The sequence below is a fragment of the Oncorhynchus clarkii genome, chromosome 20 (assembly GCF_045791955.1).
Source record: "Oncorhynchus clarkii lewisi isolate Uvic-CL-2024 chromosome 20, UVic_Ocla_1.0, whole genome shotgun sequence".
NCBI classification, from domain to species: domain Eukaryota; kingdom Metazoa; phylum Chordata; class Actinopteri; order Salmoniformes; family Salmonidae; genus Oncorhynchus; species Oncorhynchus clarkii.
Genome location: NC_092166.1, coordinates 13,685,508 through 13,709,093, shown reverse-complemented (window position 1 = coordinate 13,709,093; position 23,586 = coordinate 13,685,508). Strand labels below are relative to the sequence as shown.

General features: G+C 42.6%; 1 protein-coding gene across 1 annotated transcript in view; it reads left to right on the top strand.

Annotated features, from left to right (window-relative positions):
* The window catches only part of LOC139375954 (calsyntenin-2-like), a 265,000-nt gene extending 243,780 nt beyond the window's left edge, over positions 1–21,220 (top strand). The window contains exons 9-17 of the mRNA XM_071117937.1: positions 2,275–2,437; positions 8,584–8,750; positions 9,055–9,203; positions 13,591–13,802; positions 13,940–14,107; positions 14,674–14,819; positions 15,084–15,204; positions 15,681–15,868; positions 18,410–21,220. Of these exons, the coding sequence (XP_070974038.1) occupies positions 2,275–2,437; positions 8,584–8,750; positions 9,055–9,203; positions 13,591–13,802; positions 13,940–14,107; positions 14,674–14,819; positions 15,084–15,204; positions 15,681–15,868; positions 18,410–18,601 (1,506 nt within the window). The 3' untranslated portion in view covers positions 18,602–21,220. The remainder of the gene's footprint in view (positions 1–2,274; positions 2,438–8,583; positions 8,751–9,054; positions 9,204–13,590; positions 13,803–13,939; positions 14,108–14,673; positions 14,820–15,083; positions 15,205–15,680; positions 15,869–18,409) is intronic.
* Positions 21,221–23,586: the final 2,366 nt, after the last annotated feature.

The window sequence follows — 23,586 nt, the reverse complement described above, 5'->3', positions numbered from 1 at the left end:
CTGACCTAAGACAGGACATTTTTACTAGGATTAAATGTCAGAAATTGTGAAAAACTAAGTTTAAATGTATTTGTCTAAGGTGTATGTAAACTTCCGACTTCAAGTGTCATATAATAGGCACATTTGTGGACATAAGTCTAAGTTACACGACATTTAAGCTTATAGAGTTATCAAAAGTATGATCTGTAATTCAACATGCTCATAGTCATTCAAATAACAACCACCACCATCAGTACATGTAATCCAGCCTCCCTGAGATCACTGTGACACATAGGGACAGATTTGCTGTTTTTCTCCAGGTGAAAAAATGTACACCTGTGTTTCCCAGATGATATTAACCATAGAGACCAGAACAAAAAGGCAACAGTAAGGGCAAAGAGGAGGGTTAAGACATTTCAAGGAGCATTTTAAATTAATACTGTTACATGCTTTTGCTTTAGCTTTCTGTTTGGTGTTTTATGACTGGAAAATGTTTCACCTGGTGCAAAATGCTTCGTTAGTCAACCTGTCCCATAGAGAGGCATTCAAAGGCCGGTAGAGAGATGGTAGCACCCAGAGAGGGAGATCAGAGGAGGGTCTGTGCCGTGAAGAGTGGGGTGGTATCTCCCTGGAGAGAATAGTCAGAGAGAAGGGAGAGAAGCTACTGAGAGTGGTTGTTCCCAGGAGACATCAGTCAGTTACAGGAGGTCTCATTTTACTCTCCACAGCGTGACAGCGACACCTGTGTGTGTGTGCCTGCATGCGTCCGTGCACACATAGGGATGTGAATGTTTATGTGTGGGTGACTACAAGTGCCTTTGTATAGGTATATACAGTATATATATATATATATATATTCACATCTATGTCTGCGTGAACCGCGTATCGGTGTTTACCGCTGCGTGGGCTGCGTATCGGTGTTCACCGCTGCGCGGGCCGCGTATCAGTGTTTACCACTGCATGGGCCGCGTATCAGTGTTTACCATTGCGTGGGCCGCGTATCAGTGTTTACCACTGCGTGGGCCGCATATCAGTGTTTACCACTGCTTGGGCCGCATATCAGTGTTTACCACTGCGTGGGCTGCATATCAGTGTTTACCAAAGCGTGGGCCGCATATCAGTGTTTACCACAGCGTGGGCCGCGTATCAGTGTTTACCGACAGCGAGCGACCTAATGCGGTCTTACTCACACTGATTAAAGAAAACAACATTTTAAATGATGCCTCATGTTTGTGAGCATGAAAGGCTTCCTGGGCGAGGCATCAGGGAAGGAGTTAGCCATGCCTGACTGCCTTGTGCGCCGACTAGAGAGGTTGTTCAAGGCTCACTGGTAAATCAGCAGCATGAGATTGCATTACTTGAATGATAAACCCTTCAGAGCACTCTGGAGACATCTACAAACACACTGTTTGACAGTTATCTCCCTCCATATAGTTGATTTAATAGAATGAAGTTTCCCTCAACTTCTGATCTAAAGCCAGTTTGGAATTGAATTGGGAGTTGAAAGCTGATTCTAGCTCTGTGCGTGGGGGATTCTATCCAATCATCCACAGTGCTGCAGTACTACTATTTGACAGCTATCTCCCTCCACAATAGATCTCAACCATGTACGCCGCAATTGCCCCTCAAACGTCTAATCCAAGGTCAGTTTCGCAGTGTACCCCCTGATAGTTACAACTCACAGTTGGGGAGTTTGAAGCTGATTTAAGATCAGAGCGTGGGGCCAACTTCTCCCTGGAAGTATCTCAACACTAGACACTTGCCAGGGGGGGAACATAACACTATTATTATAAGAGCTGAGCTGGGTCAATTTCCTTTCGATTGGCTGGCGCTTGACTGACTGCTGGGCTGGATTTGACAGGCTTTGGTTCTTCCCCCAGGGAGGTTTTGGAATAAGTTAGTGTTTTGGGCTTAATGAAAAAGTTGTGTGATGGTCCCCTGACTCAGCGCTCGTAAATCCATGTCCCCTTAATGAGCGACTCCTTACAGTTAAACTTCATTAATTATCCTGAGAACACATTAACAAGAGAGAAGCGGGATGAATCTGAATTAAGTTTAATGTGTTTTTCATTACTGAGATTGGGAGGGAGACTTCCAAACATACATTGTTGGGTTTGGGCTTTATGATAACCGTAAATAAATGGTTAATTTAAGAAATATCATCCACATGGGTTTGTTTGTTACAGTATGAGTATGTGGGAAGGTGATTATCAATGTGCTTAAATACCAACTAGATCTACACAACTCATTGGTGGGTTTAACTCAATGCTAACATCATGCCCCTATGTCTTACAGATCTGTGATAAGGAGTGGCACTACTACGTGATCAACGTGGAGTTTCCTGCCGTGACGCTCTTTGTGGATGGCGTGACCTACGAACCCTACCTGGTGACAGACGATTGGCCCATCCATCCCTCGTCAATCGACACCCAGCTGACAGTGGGTGCCTGCTGGCAAGGTCATTATAGACTCTTATATACTGTCCTGTGTTCATTCCAACTCCTTGAAACTCTGAGGCTGTCCTAATATGGACACCATACCAGAATAACAATATTTTGTACTGTAAAATAAAGGGAGGGGAGGGAGTTTCTCTTGGATTCAGACATTCTATCACAGAGCACACAAAGAATGCAGCGGTTTTCAATATCCCAGAAACCCCTGCATATTGGGTTTGATTGAAAAGGGCCCTATGTATGTTTCATATCATGTTTTAGCCATTTCCCTGAGCATTACCATTGGGGTGTCTTCGTGCAGTTTTAAGGAAGTTGCTAACTAGCTTTATCTCGGCTGATAACTAGCATTAGCACATGCTAGCTGTTACCATTAGGGATGACCCCATTTAGTTGACTGGTCGATAGGCTGTTGGTCGACCGAGATTTCATGAGTCGGTCAGTGGCAAAAATTGTTCAGGGTGTACAAGACACCTGTCTGATTTGCGCCTGTCTGAGTGGACTGATCCATTGTGGAGGCCATGGGGATGGCACAGACCATCACTCTAAGACATGTGCAACTTTAATTGTACAGTATATGTGCAGTATATATTATGGTAAGAACAATGCTTTTTCCCACGGTGGATAGTGGTCGTTGTCCTCAGCACTGTTGAATTGGTGTCTTTTCCTAGACCATGTTGCTATGTGCATAATAATGAACCACCATATTGGTGTTGAGAACAATGTGGCGGAGGCAGCAGCGGACTTAGGAAACAGCCCTTGAATTAATTGTCTAAGATGAATGAGGAGAGAGGAAACCCCAACTCAATTAGGCCTATAATCAATAGCCTAACTGTTTAATATGCCTGGCTTTATAAATCATCTATATTCTGTATATCTACAGAAATAAGACAGATCCTGCTTCTGTTCGATAGCCTACTGATTCTGTGAGCACCAAGGCTCACGTAACCACAACATGTCGGATAAACAGTTTTTAATCTTGGCAATGCTGTAATAAAGGCTTTACCATGTTTTTGTTAGAACAGCCTCTTTGTTATTACTTATAATTTATTTAGTGTTGTTTACACGGTTCCAAATTGTCTGAAAAATAAAATGTATAATAATCTCCTATCTCCTTCTTATTGTAATTATTACTATTATTATGATCATCATTATAATAATAAGTAATGTTGTTATCATTTGTGAGCTTAATATAACAGCCTTGTATAACCACCATCAAGCTGTAGGCATCCTGTTAAGTCTTAATAACATAACTTACTCAGGCCTATATTTCTACAGACTACAGGAAAAGGCAGGCTGAACAGGCCCCATTAACATCGACGGGGCTTTAGAGGAGCGGGTCAAGAGTTTCAAGTTCAATCAATCAAATATATTTATAAAGCCCTTATTACATCAACTGATGGCACAAAGTGCTGTACAGAAACTCCCTAGAAAGGCCAGAACCTAGGAAGAAACCTAGAGAGGAAGCAAGGCTATGAGGGGTGGCCAGTCCTATTCTGGGTGGAGATTATAACAGAACATGGCCAAGATGTTCAAATGTTCATAGATGACCAGCAGGGTCAAATAATAATAACCGCAGTGGTTGTCGAGGGTGCAACAGGTCAGCACCTCAAGAGTAAATGTCAATTGGCTTTTCATAGCCGGTCATTCAGAGTATACTCCAGATATAACAGACTGACACTAGCCCCCCTACACATAAACTATTGCAGCATAAATACTGAAGGCTGAGACAGGAGGGGTTGGGAGACACTGTTGCCCCGTCCGACGATACCCCCAGACAGGGCCAAACAGGCAGGATACCCACCCAGTTTGCCAAAGCACAGCCCCCACACCACTAGAAGGATATCTTCAACCACTAACTTACCATCCTGAGACAAGGCCGAGTATAGCCCACAAAGATCTCCCCCATGACACAACCCAAGGGGGGGCGCCAAGCCGGACAGTAAGATCACGCCAGTAACTCAACCCACTCAAGTGATGCACCCCTCCTAGGGATGGCATGGAAGAGCACCAGTAAGCCATTGACTCAGCCCCTGTAATGGGGTTAGAGGCAGAGAATCCCAGTGTAGAGAGGGCAACCGGCCAGGCAGAGACAGCAAGGGCGGTTCGATGCTCCAGTGCCTTTCTGTTCACCTTCACACTCCTGGGCCACTGAAGAGACGAGTCTTCAATAAAGACTTAAAGGTTGAGACCGAGTCTGCGTCTCTCACACGAATAGGCAGACCATACCAAAAAAATGGAGCTCTATAGGAGAAAGCCCTGCCTCCAGCTGTTTGCTTAGAAATTCTAGGGACAATAAGGAGGCCTGCGTCTTGTGACCATAGTGTACGTGTAGGTATGTATGGCAGGACCAAATCAGAAAGATAGGTTAGCAGTAAAATCTTGAAATCAGCCCTTGCCTTAACAGGAAGCTAGTATAGAAAGGCTAGCACTGGAGTAATATGATCAAATGTTTTGGTTCTCGTCAAGATTCTAGCAGCAGTGTTTAGCACTAACTGAAGTTTATTTAGTGCTTTATCCGGGTAGCCAGAAAGTAGAGCATTGCAGTAGTCTAACCTAGAAGTGACAAAAGCATGGATACATTTTTATGTATCATTTTTTAACAGAAACTGTTTGATTTTTGCAATGTTACGTAGATGGAAAAAAGTTTTCCTTGATACAGTATTGATATGTTCGTCAAAAGAGAGATCAGGGTCGAGAGTAACGCCAAGGTCCTTCACAGTTTTATTTGAGTGTACAACCATCAAGATTAACTGTACAACCATCAACTGTACAATCATCAAGATTAATTGTCAGATTCAACAGAATATCTCTTTGTTTCTTGGGATCTAGAACTAGCATCTCTGTTTTGTCCAAGTTTAAAAGTAGAACATTTTGCCGCCATCCACTTCCTTATGTCTGAAACAGAGGCTTCCAGGGAGGGCAATTTTGGGGCTTCACCATGTTTTATCGAAATGTACAGCTGTGTGTCGTCTGCATAACAGTGACAGTTAACATTATGTTTCCGAATGACATCACCAAGAGGTAAAATATATAGTGAAAACAATAGTGGTCCTAAAACGGAGCCTTGAGGAACATCGAAATTTACAGTTGATTTGTCAGAGGACAAACCATCCACAGAGACAAACTGATATCTTACAGACAGAAAGTTCCTTGGTGTCCACATCACCAACAAACTATCATGGTCCAAACATATCAAGAGTGTCGTGAAGGGGGCACGACAAAACCTTTTACCCCTCAGGAGACTGAAAAATGTGGCATCCCCAGATCCTCAAGAGGTTATACAGCTGCACCATCGAAAGCATCCTGACCGGTTGCATCACCGCCTGGTATGGCAACTGCTCGGCATCTGACTGTAAGGCGCTACAGAGGGTAGTGCGAACGTCCCAGTACATCACTGGGGCCAAGCTTCCTGCCATCCAGGATCTATATAATAGGCAGTGTCAGAGATAAGCCCATAAAATTGTCAGAGACTCCAGTCACCCAAGTTATAGACTGTTTTCTCTGACCGCACAGAGCGCCAAGTCTAGGACCAAAAGGCTCTTCAACAGCTTCTACCCCCAAGCCATAAGACTGCTGAACAATTAATAAAATCTCCACTGGACAATTTACATTGACCCCCTCCCTTTTGTACACTGCTATTACTCTGTGTTTATTATCTATATCTATGCATATTCATTTCACCCCCACCTACATGTACAAATTACCTCAACTAACCTGTACCCCCGCACACTGACTCGGTACCGGTGTCCCCTGTGTATATCCTCGTTATTGTTATTCTTATTGTGTTACTTTTTCTTCAAATGTTTTATTTTAGTCTACTTGGTAAATATTTTCTTAACTCTTCTTGAACTGCACTGTTGGTTAAGAGCTTGTAAGTAAACATTTCATGGTAAAGTCTACACTTGTTGTTTTCGTCTCGTGACAAATAAAGTTTGATTTGATTTCAATCATTAATTCATTAATGTCATTACAGAGCATACAAGTCATTCATAATTTCAAGTGCAATCAAGCATTTTATTTAAAATAAAATAACAATGGCCTCACAAATTCTGTGGTGGTCGCTGCAGCAGGGAGGAGACATCAGGCAACAATTCTCAGCCCGGCCCGGCACAATCAAATCAATTGCGGTCAGACTCCCTCTAGTCATTTGTGTGTCTTAATTATATCATGAAACAATGTGCTTAAAGCATCACACAAGCTCAGTGAATACAGTTGATTTGATTAACACATAGGATGTGACTATGAATGGAAAAATACACGTTTGGTCAAATTGGTCAAAAAAACAGACAACTCTCGGTCGACCTAGTTACCATAGACTTCCAGTCATTGCACTAACGCTAGTTAGCATTGGCTCGCGAAACAACCTCTAACATCGAGTCATTCTTTTTCAAATCAAAGAGGCTCAAGCTTGGAGACATCGAACAGGAAACACAGGCTGTCAATTCCAGCCGCTTGAAAAGAGGGGGCTAATGATCCCATTTGAACGAAGAAGCACTACTTACCATAGCTTTTATGATTCAAAATAATTATGATTTAAATGTGTTTGCTGGGGGGAGCAGGTCCGCGAGGTGGTTACAGCTAAATCACATGAGCCCCACTCGAGGCATCGAGGTCCAACGTCAAGGGCATTTCCGTGTCATTTGAATTTATTTTAATCTGGCTCCTGATTGCAATTTTCTCTTTTTTCTCCTGTTTCCTCTCTCTTTCCATGAATCTGTGATTGTGTGAGAAAGCCCTGCAGAAGGGATTAAGACAGTCTGAATGGAAGACAAGTTCTTTGGCTATTACAACCCAGTGAAGCTGCTTTAAGCTTCACTAAGCCACAACCGATAACTTTGCAGACCATTAGTGAACAGGATTGCCTTTCTAAGTACCCACCACCCTGCACACAATCAACAACGTAATGAAGAGACACACGGAACGAAAGGCCCCAGACATCATTTTAGCTCCCCCAAATCAAAACGAGATTTGTGACTTGAGACTAGTGCGACAGAGTTCATTTGATTTTTTTTTTACCCATTTTCGTTGGGGAAACGTTTATGGAGATTGCTTTGAATGGTGCTCTTCAGCAGAGTAGACAAGCAATGTATGCCATGTAATTACTATATGTCCCTACTAGGGAAGTATAGTTCAGAGAAACTTTGGTTGTCCTTAGGCCAACTGCCTCTTCTTAACCATAATCTTGAACCTACTCTCTTTTCCTAATACAGCTAAGTCAAACTGTTGATTTAAACTTAATTGCTATCTTTCTCACTGCAGGTGTAAATACTATACAGCCAGATGTGCAGAAATGGCATATGCTATCAGCACTGAGGCCTACACACTGAACGTGTTCAAATGATCTTCTTTTGGTAGGACGATACTGAAATGACCCAAAATATGCTCCCTCAACCTGTCCTTCGGTGCCACAACAGTTAATTGATAGCGTCATAATAATTTTAAAAATCAGAAGCAATAAGTCTGGAGCCGATGCAGGGGGCGAGACCCGGCTCTGGGGCCGTTAGCACATTACTATAGCGACTAGCGAACTGCCAGTTCCATCTGCCAGTGGATCAAAGAGGAGACTCACACACACTCGTCTGAATAAGACAACGGCAGCGTTTCACAGGTCTCATGTCCCTGACGCTCTGAGCCCAAATCTACCTCACATTGGACATGTTTTTATTTTGTTGTTTTGACAGTCGCTTTAAAAAAGAAGTGGGGAGAGCAGATGGGAGCTGGCAAACAAAACTGGCTGGCATTTCCGTAGTCACGCTATCGGCTTTATTTTACAGTACTGTTTGGCTTGGTATTTACCTGCTGTTTAGGAAATGTGGTAACAAAGGTCACCCTCTGTTAGCCTTTAGTGAAATCTTTATTTGTAAAGGTTAGTCTTGTTGAAAGGTTAGTTATGTAGGTTCATCTATTTTCTTAAAGTGTAATTTCTAACTTAGACCGAGTAAATAAAGCGTAAAGGACTGTATGATAAAGAATAACAAAGCATATTCTTATATTATAATAGAGGCAGGCACAATACTGCTTTCACCTGCTCTGTAGTTTCAGATCAGAACGGATGAAGGAGAGGACATGAAACGTGTCCGGAAGCCGTTTTGTGATGCAGCTTTGAACTGAACAAACCTTGAGCTCCCATCCTTCCTCTTCTCCTCCCTAGGTGGTGAGGTGTCCACCCCACGGTTCACCCAGTTCTTCCGGGGCAGTCTGTCTGGGCTGACCATCCGGCCAGGGAGGATCGAGACCCAGAAAGTCATCTCCTGTCTACAGGCCTGTAAGGAAGGACTGGATATCCACTCACTGGAGAGCCTGGGCAAGGACATCAAGGTGACAGCTCTGCAGACACGCTGGTGCACACACACACACATACAAACACATATAAACAGACATAAGTCTACAAACACACCTTACCCTTATAAGTCCTAACATCTGTGTTCTACAAACAGTACTGTTAGGAGATTTGAAAAATCACCATCAATCTGATGAATATGATTATACTCTTTGGTCAAGTGTTTATTTTTAAGGCGATCCATGTAGAAACGGTACAAATCGAGAGGTTCAAGACATCACAGTAAATTAACTTCACCTCTAGTATCGATGTGTTGATTCATGTGTTCTTCTGTGTGTGCAGTTCCACTTCAACCCAGCCCAGTCGGTGCTGGTGATGGAGGGAGAGGACCTGGAGAGTGTCAACACAGCCATGGCCAAGGTCTCCTACATCAACTCACGCCAGTTCCCCACAGCAGGCCTCAGACAGCTACGCATCACCACCACCGTACAGTGAGTATGGAACCCTATAGATGTGTATGTGTACGCACACACAGTAATCTGTCTCCCACACACAGACACACACTGTAATCTGTCTCCCACACACAGACACACACTGTAATTTGTCTCCCACACACAGACACATACTGTAATCTGTCTCCCACACAGAGACACACACTGTAATCTGTCTCCCACACACATGCTCACACTCCTCAACCTCTTTTCCTTGCTCTCTCACACATAGTTTACAAGCGCAAAGACATAGGTGCTTGAGCGCACAGACACACAAACATGTTTCACACCAAGCACACAGAAAGACTTGTATCCCTTCACAGAATGTGTTTATCAAGCCTTCATTTGTGTATTTCACACAAACAAATACAGCAGAGGTAAAGAAATGTGGTTCTCTGGGGAAAGAGAGGGGGAAGTGTTTTGATGGTGGGAGAGTGAGAGAAAAGATAGAGAATCTACTGTGTGAAAGTGGAGTCCTTCAAATGCATGTCCTCGGGTCAGTGTGTGGTGTGGGTGTGGGGATGTGTGTACATCCGAGTCTCTGCCTTTGCTCGCTGTGTGTCCCCGGGTCAGTGTGTATCCATGTTTGTGGCGCGCTCTCAAGGTTAGTGTGTGCATGCGTATGTTCCAGGTTGTGTGTGGGTCTGTTGTCTGGCGCGGCCTGTGGTCTCTCTGTGTCTGATGTGCTAATCAGGAGTGTTAGAGGGGAGCGGCATGTCCCTCTCTTTACATCTCCCCTCAGTAACCACTCCATTCCAACCCACAACGCCACGGCTGAGAGGGCCGCTGGGATGCCGTTGCGCCGTGGTTGCCATGGAGCTGTGGCACAGGGGCCAACATCTCGTCAGCTGATGATGAGGATATGAATGAGGGCCATGAAGCAATCTGCTATGTCAGGGTTTCTCACGCCAGAGAGCACTCAGAGAGGGAAAGTTGATCATTAGACAAATATAGCTCTGTTAAGACTGGCTGGCTGATTGGGTGGCTGACTGGCTGGGTGGGTGGGTGACTGGCTGGGTGGGTGGGTGACTGGCTGGCTGATTGGGTGGCTGACTGGCTGGGTGGGTGGGTGACTGGCTGGGTGGGTGGGTGGGTGACTGGCGGGCTCGTTTTCTGTCTCTCTTTCTGTCTCCCTCTATTCCCTTATCCCCTCTGTCTTTCTCTCCCCCTCCTCTAGTCACCATTTCAAGAAAGTTATTGGATTTCAATGCTTTCAATGCTTCAATGATTTCAATGTTTTGCATGTATCTGTAACAGCTCATGTGTTTACGCCATTACCTAACAGGAGAGAGAGAGAGAAGAGAAGAGAGAGAGAGACTTGTACAGTCTTATAGGAGTAAATTAAATGTATTGGTAAACAAATGCAGGCCCAAGACAGGAAGTGAGAGTGGATGAGTGGAGAGAAAGAAATAGTGTGATATAAGGAATGAAACAGGCCCAAATAAGAACAGGGATGAGAAAGGATTGGGAGAAAAGTCAAAAAGGTGTGTGTATGTGTGTGAGTGTAGTATGTGTGTATGTGTGTGAGTGTAGTGTAGTGTAGTGTAGTGTAGTATGTGTGTATGTGTGTGAGTGTAGTATGTGTGTGTGTGTGTGAGTGTAGTATGTGTGTGAGTCTGTGTGTGTGAGTGTAGTGTAGTGTAGTGTGTGTGTGTGTGTGTGTGTGTGTGTGTGTGTGTGTGCCCCCTGTATACGTGTCTACACCTGTTCACAGTTAAACAGTGAGGGAGGGGTCGGCCAAATCAAAATGGACGATTGTGGTGGATAGTGGACTCCTGTCACAGGAGCTGTAATAGGATTATTCGAACTCAGAATTCAGACCGCTGCCTTGTATAGAGAGAGACGGCTCCTCCTACTCAGCAGAAATATATCCCTGGTTATGTCCCAAACTGCACCCTATACTTTACATGGTGCACTACTTGTGATCAGGGCTCATAGGGAATATGTAGGCAACAGGGTGTTGTTTGGGAAGCAACCCCTTAGTAGTGTTTCTGGTCAAGTGGCATTTATTTAGTGAGGTCCGGATCCCATTGTGACGCAGAGAAGACACAATTTGGCCGAGGGACACTATTTGGCATGACAGGCCCTAGTTTAGTGTGGAGACTGTGCTACACCCCACAAATATTTTACAGATGTTGTTCAGGGTAATTGTTTGTGGAGTTACAGCCAATTTTGCTTATCGGATAAATCTACACACACGATTGCAGGTGCACGCACGCACGCAGGCACACACACACACACACACACACGCACTTCCTATTCAAAGCCAGTTTGTTAGGTAATTATGGAGATCAACTAATCAGACATACACATACACACACATACATACATTTTTAAAAATAATGTATTTGTTTAACCTTTATTTAACCAGGTAGGCCAGTTGAGAACAAGTTCTCATTTACAACTGCCACCTGGCCAAGATAAAGCAAAGCAGTGCGACAAAAACAACAACACAGAGTTACACATAAACAAACATACAGTCAATATAAACAATAGACAAATCTGTATGCAGTGTGTGCAAATGAAGTAAGGAGGTAAGGCAATAAATAGGCCAATAGTAGCGATGTAATTACAATTTAGCAATTTACACTGGAGTGATCGATGTGCAGATGAGGATGTGCAAGTAGACATACTGGTGTGCATTGATCCTGGGGTATTTTGGCCCAGACTCTGCACTGGCTGGCTCTATGCACACTCACCTGACTATATATATACACACACACACACACACACACACACACACACACACACACACACACACACACACGCACACACACACACACACACTACTCTGTTTATTATCTATCCTGATTGCCTAGTCACTTTTACACTTACCTACATGTACATATTACTTCAACTCCTCGTACCCCTGCACATTGACTTTGTTCCGGTACTCCTTGTATTTAGCCACGTTATTGTTATTTTGTGTTACTATTTCCTTTTTTGATCATTTGTCTTACTTTTTAACTCTGAATTGTTGAGAAAGGGCTCATCAGTAAGCCCTGCACAGTAAAGTCTACACCTGTTATATTCAACACCTTTTACAAATACATTTGATTTGATTTTGATTTGACACACACAACACACACTCTTCCTATTCCAATACATGTAAATGCACAGACACACACATACACATACACAGACACCCCATTCAAAGCCAGTCTGTTATTTAGTTAAGGAGAACAATGCATCTAAGTACACTCTTTATTTAGGCCTAGACTTAGTGCAAGTAATTACCATGGGAAAGCAGTCCAATCAGTAAGTTTAGCTAGTAAAGCCAGAAGCACTGTTATCATATAAACAAATAGACTGTTTTTAATTAGCGTGGGAAAGTAAATATATGAATAAATAAGTTAGTGAAGAGCACTTTTCACCGACCCTTGAAAAGCGTAATTTCAAGGCTTTAGGCGCCAGCGTTTGGATTAATCCTGAGAGACTTCACTGCCCCCTCAAACTGTAATGAACTTAGACGACAGCCAGCTTGTTTCCCCCAGACGGCCTGGGTGGCAGGGCAGCTCCTCGCTCTGGGTAGGATATCCTTAGAATCTAGATCCCAGATCTAGGTTCAGCTTACCCTCCAAGTCGTAATCCAGTATGGATAAGTGCAAAATTGATCTTAAATCAGTGACTAGGGGCAACTTCGTCTGAGGACTACTTAAACAGTAGTAACTGTGAAAGGTGTTGGAGAGAATGTCAAATCCAGAAACAACTCCTAGCCCCTAAGCCCTTACCCCTAGGCACAAGTGTGTAGGAGGTAGGTACAGTGAATGTAGAAATATAACATTCAAATGTTTCTTTGTTTGAGGTTTTCATGTTAACCGTTTGCTGAGAAAGTGTTAAATTGTGTTGATGAGAAAATGTGATAATTAGTATACAAATGTGAATGTGTATGTTATTGGAAATGGGCAGTTTCGAGCCATCTGTCTCAAAAGCACATCACTCACTCCCAAATATTCTGAAAAGCTGTAGAGTTTGTTGCCAACAGAGACCACTTGCAAAAACAATTTGATGTCCACTTTCACAGTTGTCTCTATCACAATCTGTCTTTACAGTAACTGTCTCTGATCTCTGAAATTAAAATTAAAAGTGCCAAGTCATTCATTACCAGGACCAGAAAGAGTATTTAGGCTGTGTCCACTTGGGTGAAAGCACTCATTAATGGTGCCACACAATGCAATTTATTCTGATTCCAGTATCAAATGGCAATTATGTTCCCCTAATCTCTCTTACCTTCTTGTTCCTTATCTGTAGGCCAATTATCTACAAAAACTGCCCTGAACAATCGTGACCTGAGGAAAAACAAGGTGCACTTTTTGCATCATCTGTCAATACACTAATGTCTATCTCTATTTTCTACTACTTTTCTCTTCTCCTCCTGGGAGCTCAGGTGTTTCGGGGAGGACATATGCATCTCCATCCCAGACATTAAGGCTTTAGTAATGGTCCTGCCACCCAGCGAGCCACGGATCACCATCGCTGGTTCAGATCAACTCGTCAGGCCTGCCGCCGACCTGCGTGGAGCCATGGGCGTGGCACCCTTCAAGGAGCTGCGCATCACCAGCACTGTAACCAAGGGTGACGGTGTGCCATTCAGCGCAGGTGGATGAGGGGCCGGATACCGTGGATACATGTTGATCAGCATGATGTGATCCCAAGTAGTCAAGTTGTAAAAGTGTGTGTTTGTGCATCCATGTCTGTGTTTGATTTTGTGTGCGTTTGTGTGTATATGTGTGTAGTCTACAGGCCTGGTGTTCTGGAGGCGATGCACAACCTGGATTACTGTGATGTCCTGGTGATCGGAGAGGAGCTCAACCCGGAGCAAGAGAGTCTGGAGATTCACCACAGCTCTCTAATGGGGAAACACCTGGACGCCACGAACTCCACCTCAGGAATATCCATATATGGTACGTGTAGTTGAAGTCGGAAGTTTACATACACCTTAGCCAAATACATTTAAACTCAGTTTTTCACAATTCCTGACATTTAATCAGAGTAAAAAATCCCTGTCTTAGGTCAGTTAGGATCACCACTTTATTTTAAGAATGTGAAATGTCAGAATAATAGTAGAGTGATTATTTCAGCTTTTATTTATTTCATCACATTCCCAGGGGTCAGAAGTTTACATACACTCAATTAGTATTTGGTAGCATTGCCTTTAAATTGTTTAACTTAGGTGAAACGTTTCGGGTAGCTTTCCACAAGCTTCCCACAATAAGTTGGGTGAATTTTGGCCCATTTCTCCTCACAGAGCTGGTGTAACGGAGTCAGGTTTGTAAGCCTCCTTGCTCGCACACGCTTTTTCAGTTCTGCCCACAAATTTTCTATGGGATTGAGGTCAAGATATTTAAATTAGTGTCTTGAGAAAAACACTGGGCCCAGTGCTGAGCCCTGGGGGACACCATCTATATTTGGTTGGGAACACCAGGAACACCCTTGGTAATAATGCCTTTTCTCCTGTCTTTTTCCCCAGGTGTGGACTCCATGGCCCATTATGAGGAGGCCCTCAGGCAGGTGCGCTACAGGAACTGGCGCCCGGCGACCCTGAGTAACAGGAGGTTCAGGCTCACCTGCTCTGAGCTCAATGGACGCTACACCAGTAATGAGTTTAACTTGGAGGTCAGGGATGAAACTTTTTCTCTTTTCTACTTCACCCCCACTCACACATTCTATTCTCTCATATTTCCACCACTGCCTCTCTTCTGTCTTCATACCTATTTTAACACCTCTCTCTCCTTTTCTCACACTCCTGAACACTCTTTCTCGCCACATTTCTGCACCATCACTTATCACCCAGCCCCATTTTCCCTTTATCCCTGTCTGTCTTTGTCTGCATCAGTGCCATCTCCATACTGACTGATATGTTCTTTGTCCCGCCCTCAGGTTAGCCTCGTTCACAACGCAGCACCCGTAGAGCATGTCAATCACATGGCTGTCCAATCCCAGTACATGCGGTCGGTGCATCATCCACTGATGGTGCACTCTGTCAATTCCCACATCTCAGGTAAGGCACCCAGCAGTTCGCACGCACACACACACACACACGCACGGTGAAGACCTGAGGGTGTGTTTGGTTGAACTGGAGGGGGATCCAGATTAGGCTAAGCCTTCAGATCATACAGACACATGCTGTCTCTGTCTCCCTCTCTCAGGGTCACACACAGGCAAACACACACACACATACACAGGACTGAGTGATCCTCCCAAGGGTAGGGAGGACAGAGCACATGGCAGAGGGAACTGGGAATCTCTGCCCTATTGTGTACAGAGAGAACCGAGTGTAGAGACACAACTCAATGGAAAGAATGTGGCAGCAGATTTCTACGGTTTTACCACAAGAACAGAAAGCCAGTCCCTCCATACTTTTTTTTATATTACATTAATAATACTAATATAAACTACTTTCAATGTAATGAAACAGTGAAGTGATTTTGTAATTTCAGATTAACTTATCTTTTAAACACATTTCTCCCCCCACAGGCACCCCTCCAGCTGCCACAGTCGTGGTAGTGATCTGTATCGCCGCCCTGGTGTGTATAGTGGTGCTAGGCATCTACAGACTCCACAGTACCCACCAGGACAGCTCCAAGAGTGAGGAGGATGAAGCCAAGGACCCAGAGATGGACTGGGACGACTCCACCCTCACCATCACAGTCAACCCTATGGAGGTGAGAGGACATTACACAAAGGAATTCCCAGAGAAGGCATTGTCAACTAAAATCAATTCCAAGGCACTTGTGAAAATCTGAATTGTTGAGACCTATTGAATTGACTGAATATGTGTAGGGGTTGAATGATTGATTAGGCCTACTCTAGGTCTAGTGGAATGGCTAGGGGTTGAATGATTAATTAGGCCTACTCTTGGTCTAGTGGAATGGCTAGGGGTTGAATGATTGATTAGGCCTACTCTTGGTCTAGTGGAATGGCTAGGGGTTGAATGATTGATTAGGCCTACTCTTGGTCTAGTGGAATGGCTAGGGGTTGAATTATTAATTAGGGCTACTCTAGGTCTAGTGGAATGGCTAGGGGTTGAATGATTGATTAGGCCTACTCTAGGTCTAGTGGAATGGCTAGGGGTTGAATTATTAATTAGGGCTACTCTAGGTCTAGTGGAATGGCTAGGGGTTGAATGATTGATTAGGCCTACTCTTGGTCTAGTGGAATGGCTAGGGGTTGAATGATTAATTAGGCCTACTATTGGTCTAGTGGAATGTCTAGGGGTTGAATGATTGATTAGGCCTACTCTTGGTCTAGTGGAATGGCTAGGGGTTGAATGATTGATTAGGCCTACTCTAGGTCTAGTGGAATGGCTAGGGGTTGAATGATTGATTAGGCCTACTCTAGGTCTAGTGGAATGGCTAGGGGTTGATGTGTTTCATTACATTTATTACGTCAAACCTGTTTTGGTATTATATTTAGGGATTGGTTTTTGTAGCAAGGACATTATTTTTGTCCATTGATAAGTTATATTATCAATTATTTCTGATCTATAGCTTTTAAGTGTTAAGGTAGGCCTCCGCACAACAACAAACATATAAATAGGAGGGGTGCTCGACAATAATGACAGAAATTCAACAAAGGCTTGCCAAGAAAAAACTGTCAAAGACTAATTCAAGGTGTTGGTGATTGGTGAGAAGTAGGCATTGGTCTGAAGCCGAAAAATAAAGTAAATTCAAGTGAGCACCACAATGCCTATTCCACCCATGCTCTACCAAGGTTTTCCAGCACCACAATGCCTATTCCACCCATGCTCTACCAAGGTTTTCCAGCACACAGCTTTGACCTACTACAGTAGCTATGTCGGTCTATTGTACTTCAAACAATGTGTATGCAAGTTGCTTAGGATTCAAACCTTCTTAAACAGTAAGTTTCTAGCTAGTTAACAAAGCTCTGTCAAATTGGTTGTTGATCATTGCTAGTCAGCCATTTTCAAGTTTTGCCATAGATCTTCAAGTAGATTAAAACTGTACCTCGGCCACTCAGGAACATTCACTGTCTTCTTGGTAAACAACTCCAGTGTAGATTTGGCCTTATGTTTTAGGTAATTGTCCTTCTGAAAGGTGAATTAATCTCCCAGTGTCTGGTGGAAAGCAGAGAGAACCAGGTTTTCCTCTAGGATTTTGCCTGTGCTTATCTCCATTCCACTTCTTTTTTAATCCTGAAAAATGACCCAGTCCTTAACGATTATAAGCATACCCATAACATGATGCAGCCACCACTATGCTTGAAAATATGGAGAGTGGTACTCAGTAATGTGTTGTATTGGATTTGCCCCAAACATAACACTTTGTATTCAGGACAAAAGGTGAATTGCTTTGCCACATTTTTTGCAGTATTACTTTAGTGCCTTGTTGCAAACAGGATGCATGTTTTGGAATATTTTTATTCTGTACAGGCTTCCTTTCACTCTTACTTTCTCCTATCGCAGACATTGAATTCTGTAAATGTTTTAAAGTCACCATTTACCAATAGGTGCGAGGCATAAAAAAAAACTCCCTGGCCTTTGTGTTTGAAACTCACTGCTCGACTGAGGGACCTTACAGGTCATTAATTGTATTTGGGGTACAGAGAGTCATTCAAAAAATCCATGCAATTTATGAAGCACATTTTTACTCCTGAATTCATTTAGGCTTGCCAAAACAAAGAGGTTGAATACTTACTGACTGAAGACATTTCAGCTTTTCATTTTTAATTCATTGGTAAAAAAAAAATGTCAGTGGTAAAAATTCAACAATCTAAATGTAATCCATTTAAAATTCCTTCTGTAACACAAATATTTGGTTGTCTGTGAAAGCGGCGGTACAGAGACCCTAAAACATGTAGGGTAATTATTATTCACTTTCTATTACCCTAAATCTTAGGATCCATGGTGTCTAAGATTGTTCCTATTATTAGTTTGTGCTATTATTTGCCATTCACCTTGAATCATGTTATTTACATTGCTGTGTCTCAGTAAACCACTAGGCTATAAATAGGAGCTAAGTGCAATGCAGGTAACACTGAGGAAGATGTCAGCTTGACATCATGTCATTCACCTGTACTTCTCATCCTGAACAATGGATTCAAGTGAGCAAAAATAAATACATCTCTACCATTTTCGTTGAGTGCCCCAACTCTCTGCCTTGAATGAGTCATTTTGGATGTTTTTACAGACACGCCCTTATGTTACAGTATTTTTAAAGTGTGTTCCACTGTGTTCTTTCCCGTAGAACGTTGGAGAGCCTCAGACGGTGGAGGAGGAGGTAAATGAGGAAGAGGAAGATGAACAGGCAGGCGACATCACGAGTGCAGAGTCTGATGACAGTGATGAAACAGAGGAAGAGGAGGACGACGAGAAGGAAGTGAAGGAGAGCAAGCTGAAGAGCAAGCTGGAATGGGATAGCTCTTCGATAACATATTAATCTTTCACGCATGCGCACATGCACATACACACACACACCTACATATACAGAATTTGCTGAGTCAGTCAATCAGTTGTGAAAACAGCTACCCATTAAGTTTGCCACTGTCCAATGTTTTATGTCCAATGTCGCTCTCTTCTGGTCAAAATAAGGCATTACACACAAAAGGTTTCATTGTTTTCTGACTAACCAGTGGAGCTTATTTTCTCATATTTTGGTGTAACTAATTGTTCCTATTTAAAACCATCATTGACAACACAATAGGTAGGGCCAATTGAAAATTCAGTTGCATAAGCACATTTCCACCTTATATCCAATCTGTGTTTCATTATTTCTGGGTTTGGACACGAAACATTGGACAGCACATTTTCCTCTTATCTTCCTCAATTGCTGTTGAGTTACTAATACAAAAAGATCGTTGAATGCATTCATTGTAAATACCTTCTTTTGCATTAATACAAAATTATGCATTTCTTTGGATTTTGAGATTGTATTTCATTCATTTGAAATCTTGGAAATATATTTGAAGTCTTCTGAAAAACGGATTTACAAATTATCATTAGCATATTTCATTTATTTAAGGTATTTTAAGAGCCAATGTATTTACAAAACTAATTTTGAACATTTTTGATAGTCTCATTTTTCTTTCTGTCTGCCTGGTTCATGTTCTTGGACATATGAAACCAAGAGAAGGTCCTGTATGTTTTTATAAATCCCTCGTGAATATAGCAAGTAGTGTAGCTGAACTATCATTCACCTTGGGCCTGGTTCAATCCGTGGCGTTGAAGACCTGCGCTTCAACACGCAACAGATGTAAAGGCAATGTTCGCAGAGATTGCATTCAACGCTGCATAGGATGGCTCAATTACCTTTACCAATCGCACTATAGCGCAGATCTTCAGCGCTACGGATTGAATCGAGCCCCTTGTCTCCCACCTACCTCTCCTCAAACTGTATGTTTAAACTTGCTTGCATCAGAGGCAGGGCATTTTGAGTAGTTGAGTTTCTCCTAACCACAGATCTAGGATCAGCTTACCCTCCTTCACCTAACTTTAACCGTTAGAAAGGAAAATGCAAAACTGACCTTAGATCAGCACTCATGGTCATGCCTCTATCTGTATTTGCCGTTGACTTGTGTCCATCTACTTCTTAGGCTGAGATGAGGCCCTGAGAATAGACACTTAACAGGATAGTTAACCCCATAATAAAGTTTGTCCGTTGTTTTTATACATCAAAAGTGGTATAAAGTCCATAAGTTGTGTAAATGTTTCATGCCATGTGTTGTTTAAAACTAGGAGTATGGGTCTGACAGATCATTTTGGGGTGAACTATCCCTTTAGTCACCACCTGAGGGCAACATCATACAAAATCCCTATTCTCGGTTTGACAGGTTGGCATTTTTAGCCTGGGCAGAGACAATTTATCACATTCTCTTTGGCTGTCTTTACACAGGCAGCCCATTTTTGGGGACACAACCAAATTCACATAGAAATATGAGTTATGGAGCTGTCACTCATTGAAAGCAAGTCTAAGAAGTGGTAGTTCAGTTCTATGTGCACTTTTTCTATGCTTCCCATTCTTAAGTTTTGTTTTTGCATCTTTTACTTTTGGTTTTGTACACCAGCTTCAAACAGCTGAAAATACAATATGTTTGGTTATGGAAAATACATTTCAAAGCGGTTTAGATGGTAAAATGATTCTCTTCACAATGAAATTAGGCACATTTTAGAAGCAATTTCTGCACATGGCACCTTTCAACACTTGTGGAATTTCTGTGTTAAATCATTGTATATATATTGATTGGTATTTTGACCAATCAGATCAGCTCTGAAAAATATCTGATATGAAAAGATATGATTGGTCAAATGACCAATTAGTTGAAAACCCCAAAATGGGCTGCCTGGGTGCATCTCAAAGGGCTGAATTGTCTTCTTCACCTTGTCTCCTTTCCTTCACATGTCACCTTGTCTCCTTTCCTTCACATGTCCATCGAAAACACCGGTAAGGTGAAAGCAAACTGATGGGTTCCATTGCCTACCCAAATTTTGCTTTCACCAGCTCACTTCATGTCCATACAGATTAAGGAAAGGAGACAAAGAGAGGAATCCACTTCTGACTATTAAGATACCCTCTCATGTTGTTGTTGTTCTATGATAAATCACCTCTGTCAGGAGTGCCACTGTAAGAAACCAGAAACTATTGATCCTCTCATTCTCTGGTGGCCTGTAACAGGGCTGCTGTAGCTGAATCTAGCCAACTCCTTTCTGACCCCTTGATTTTCCCAGAATGCCACTCTAAACTCTGCATCCGTTACATGTTTATGTCTGTAGCAGTGGTTAGAACTCTTCCCCGTCGGCCTTAATGCCTGTGGTTGTGATGTCATCATCGTGAGACGAGCCTTTCCCATTGCCTTGTTTCACCCCATCTTTACACCAAGTGTGTCATAGAGGAGTAAAATTAACTTTTGCATATAAACTGTGTCAAAACAGTTAAAGACAGTTATTTTATATATATGTTTCATTTATTTTTGTTTTTGTAAAGTTTTTTTTTTCTTCTCTTTGGTGGTCACAGCAGCACTTTCTGTACATTGACCAATAAAGACTTGTTTTAGAATCTACAGTATATGTGTCTTCTCTCTATATGTGAGGACAATAATGTGTGATGTCCTGTCTGGCTGCCTCATAACCTAGTATGCCTAGAATTGTATAAGGAATTTGATAGGCTACATTTTACAGTACGACTCTGCTCCAATTTGACTGGGGATAGCTTTATTTGTGACCTACAGGTACAAATTAGAATTGTGCAATAGCAGACCATAAGAGAGTTACAAACGTTGTTTTTTTGTGTTAGCAATTAGACATTGTTCTTAGGGGGGGCTAGTTACCCCTTAGTACCCTAATGTTGGTGCTAGCAAGCAAGCTAGGTTGAGCTAGGTATCAACAGCCAATTCAATAGGGTTTGGAAAATAGTGCGCTTATATAAAAATGCGATCTTGCGGAGTATTTACATACAGTTCAGTTTTCTCCAAAGTTGGTACCGCTCTGTTCACGTCCCTCGCCCATGAACACATCGCCCACCGGTCCCCCGCTCCTTCATTCAAAAATAATGAATGGGCTTCCGGTCTAAGGCACTGCATCTCAATGCAAGAGGGGTCACTACAGTCCCTGGTTCGAATCCAGACTGTATCACATCCGACCGTGATTGGGAGTCCCATAGGGCGGCGCACAATTGGCACAGTGTTGTCCGGGTTTGGCTGGGGTAGGCTGTCATTGTAAATAAGAATTTGTTCTTAACTGACTTGCCTAGTTAAATAAAGGTTACATTTTAAGTTAAAAAAAAATATATATATATATATATTATACTGTATGTGGATCTTGTTTGAAGCTGTAGGCTTTTTCATGAAAAACAGCCTACATAAATAGATGGGCTGCATTTCAATTTCAGCTCAGATTGCCAGCATCTTGTGCATCAACAACTCGCAAGGAGAACATTTTTGCCCATGCTATAGTCGCTCACCTACACTGCCCATCATGTGCCAAAGGCCTCCACATACACTCTTCAGAGTGGGACTTCCCACTGGTATGACATGTCCTCCAGCACCTGACAGAGCAGAATGATATGGCTGTGAGACAGAGTCAACCAGGGGGGAGGAAGTCCCTTTGTGGTTTGTGCCACATGGGCAGGCGAGCAGTGAAATTCTGCCAGACCTGCTAGCTCAATTACTGCTAGATATTCCTGAAGAACCCTCACACCCGGGGCCCGTACTGTTCTCATGTTTTATTGGCGCCCATTATGGAGCCACTGTTTCAGTGAGGGAACAGGAGATTGCGAGGTGTGTATTCATTTCAAAAATATACATTTTTCTCAGCTCAGCACCGATAGCCTTGGCGACGACACCGCAGAGGTTAAAAACAAGGTGACTGGACTGAGAATTACATAATCTCACCTGCTCCAATGTTCTCTTTTCTATGCATGTCTTTCAATGAATCTTTCATAGAAATATTTTTTATTTTCATATACAGTATGGCACAATAAAAAGACATGCATTTCAAAAGTTGCTTATACAGAGAAATACAGGTGAGCACAGTAGTGCATCATCATTCCTGTCCATATCATTATAGTCATGAGAGAAAGCATTCGGCCTATACTAGCAAGCACAATGAGGCAGACGGAAGTTTTACAACAAGAAACACAGCCAAAAAAAGGAATGATGAGATCTCAGCCTCATAGATGATGCTTTGTAGGCTACATCTGGAAAAAATAATTACATTACAGCTTCTCGGTTGTTTTCATTGTGGCGGGAGCCGCAGCCTAATCGCATCATTACTGATAATGTTAATTAGAAACTCCAAAACCTTGGCCAGACAGCAAATGTTAACAGTCAATTACTGTATCCCCTTGATGGTCGTTGAGGTTAATTGCATTTGTATTAGTGGGCTGTTAAAGCCCAATGATGAGGCACAACCAGTGTTATTATGAAGCATGCTGCCTGCATGGCCAATGGCTTTGTCCTTGTCTTCCATTTCTAACTAATAACTCATCTCTCAGCCTCAACAATGTAAACGACCATAGACGAGAGATACATCTAAAGTCATTGTAGTAACAGAGATGAAGTCGACCCAAGAGCATACAGTGGGGCAAAAAAGTATTTAGTCAGCCACCAATTGTGCAAGTTCATAATTTGCAAATAAATTCATGAAAAATCCTACAATGTGATTTTCTGGATTTTTTTTCTCATTTTGTCTGTCATAGTTGAAGTGTACCTATGATAAAAATTACAGGCCTCTCTCATCTTTTTAAGTGGGAGAATTTGCACAATTGGTGGCTGACTAAATACTTTTTTGCCCCACTGTATATGTTCCCATAACTCACTGCACAGGTATTATGAAGTTGAGGGCCTACCAAGACCACAGTTATAGCCAAGTTATCCCTCACAAATGCAAGTGACGCTACAACATCCAAATAAAATACGGTGCATTATGAAA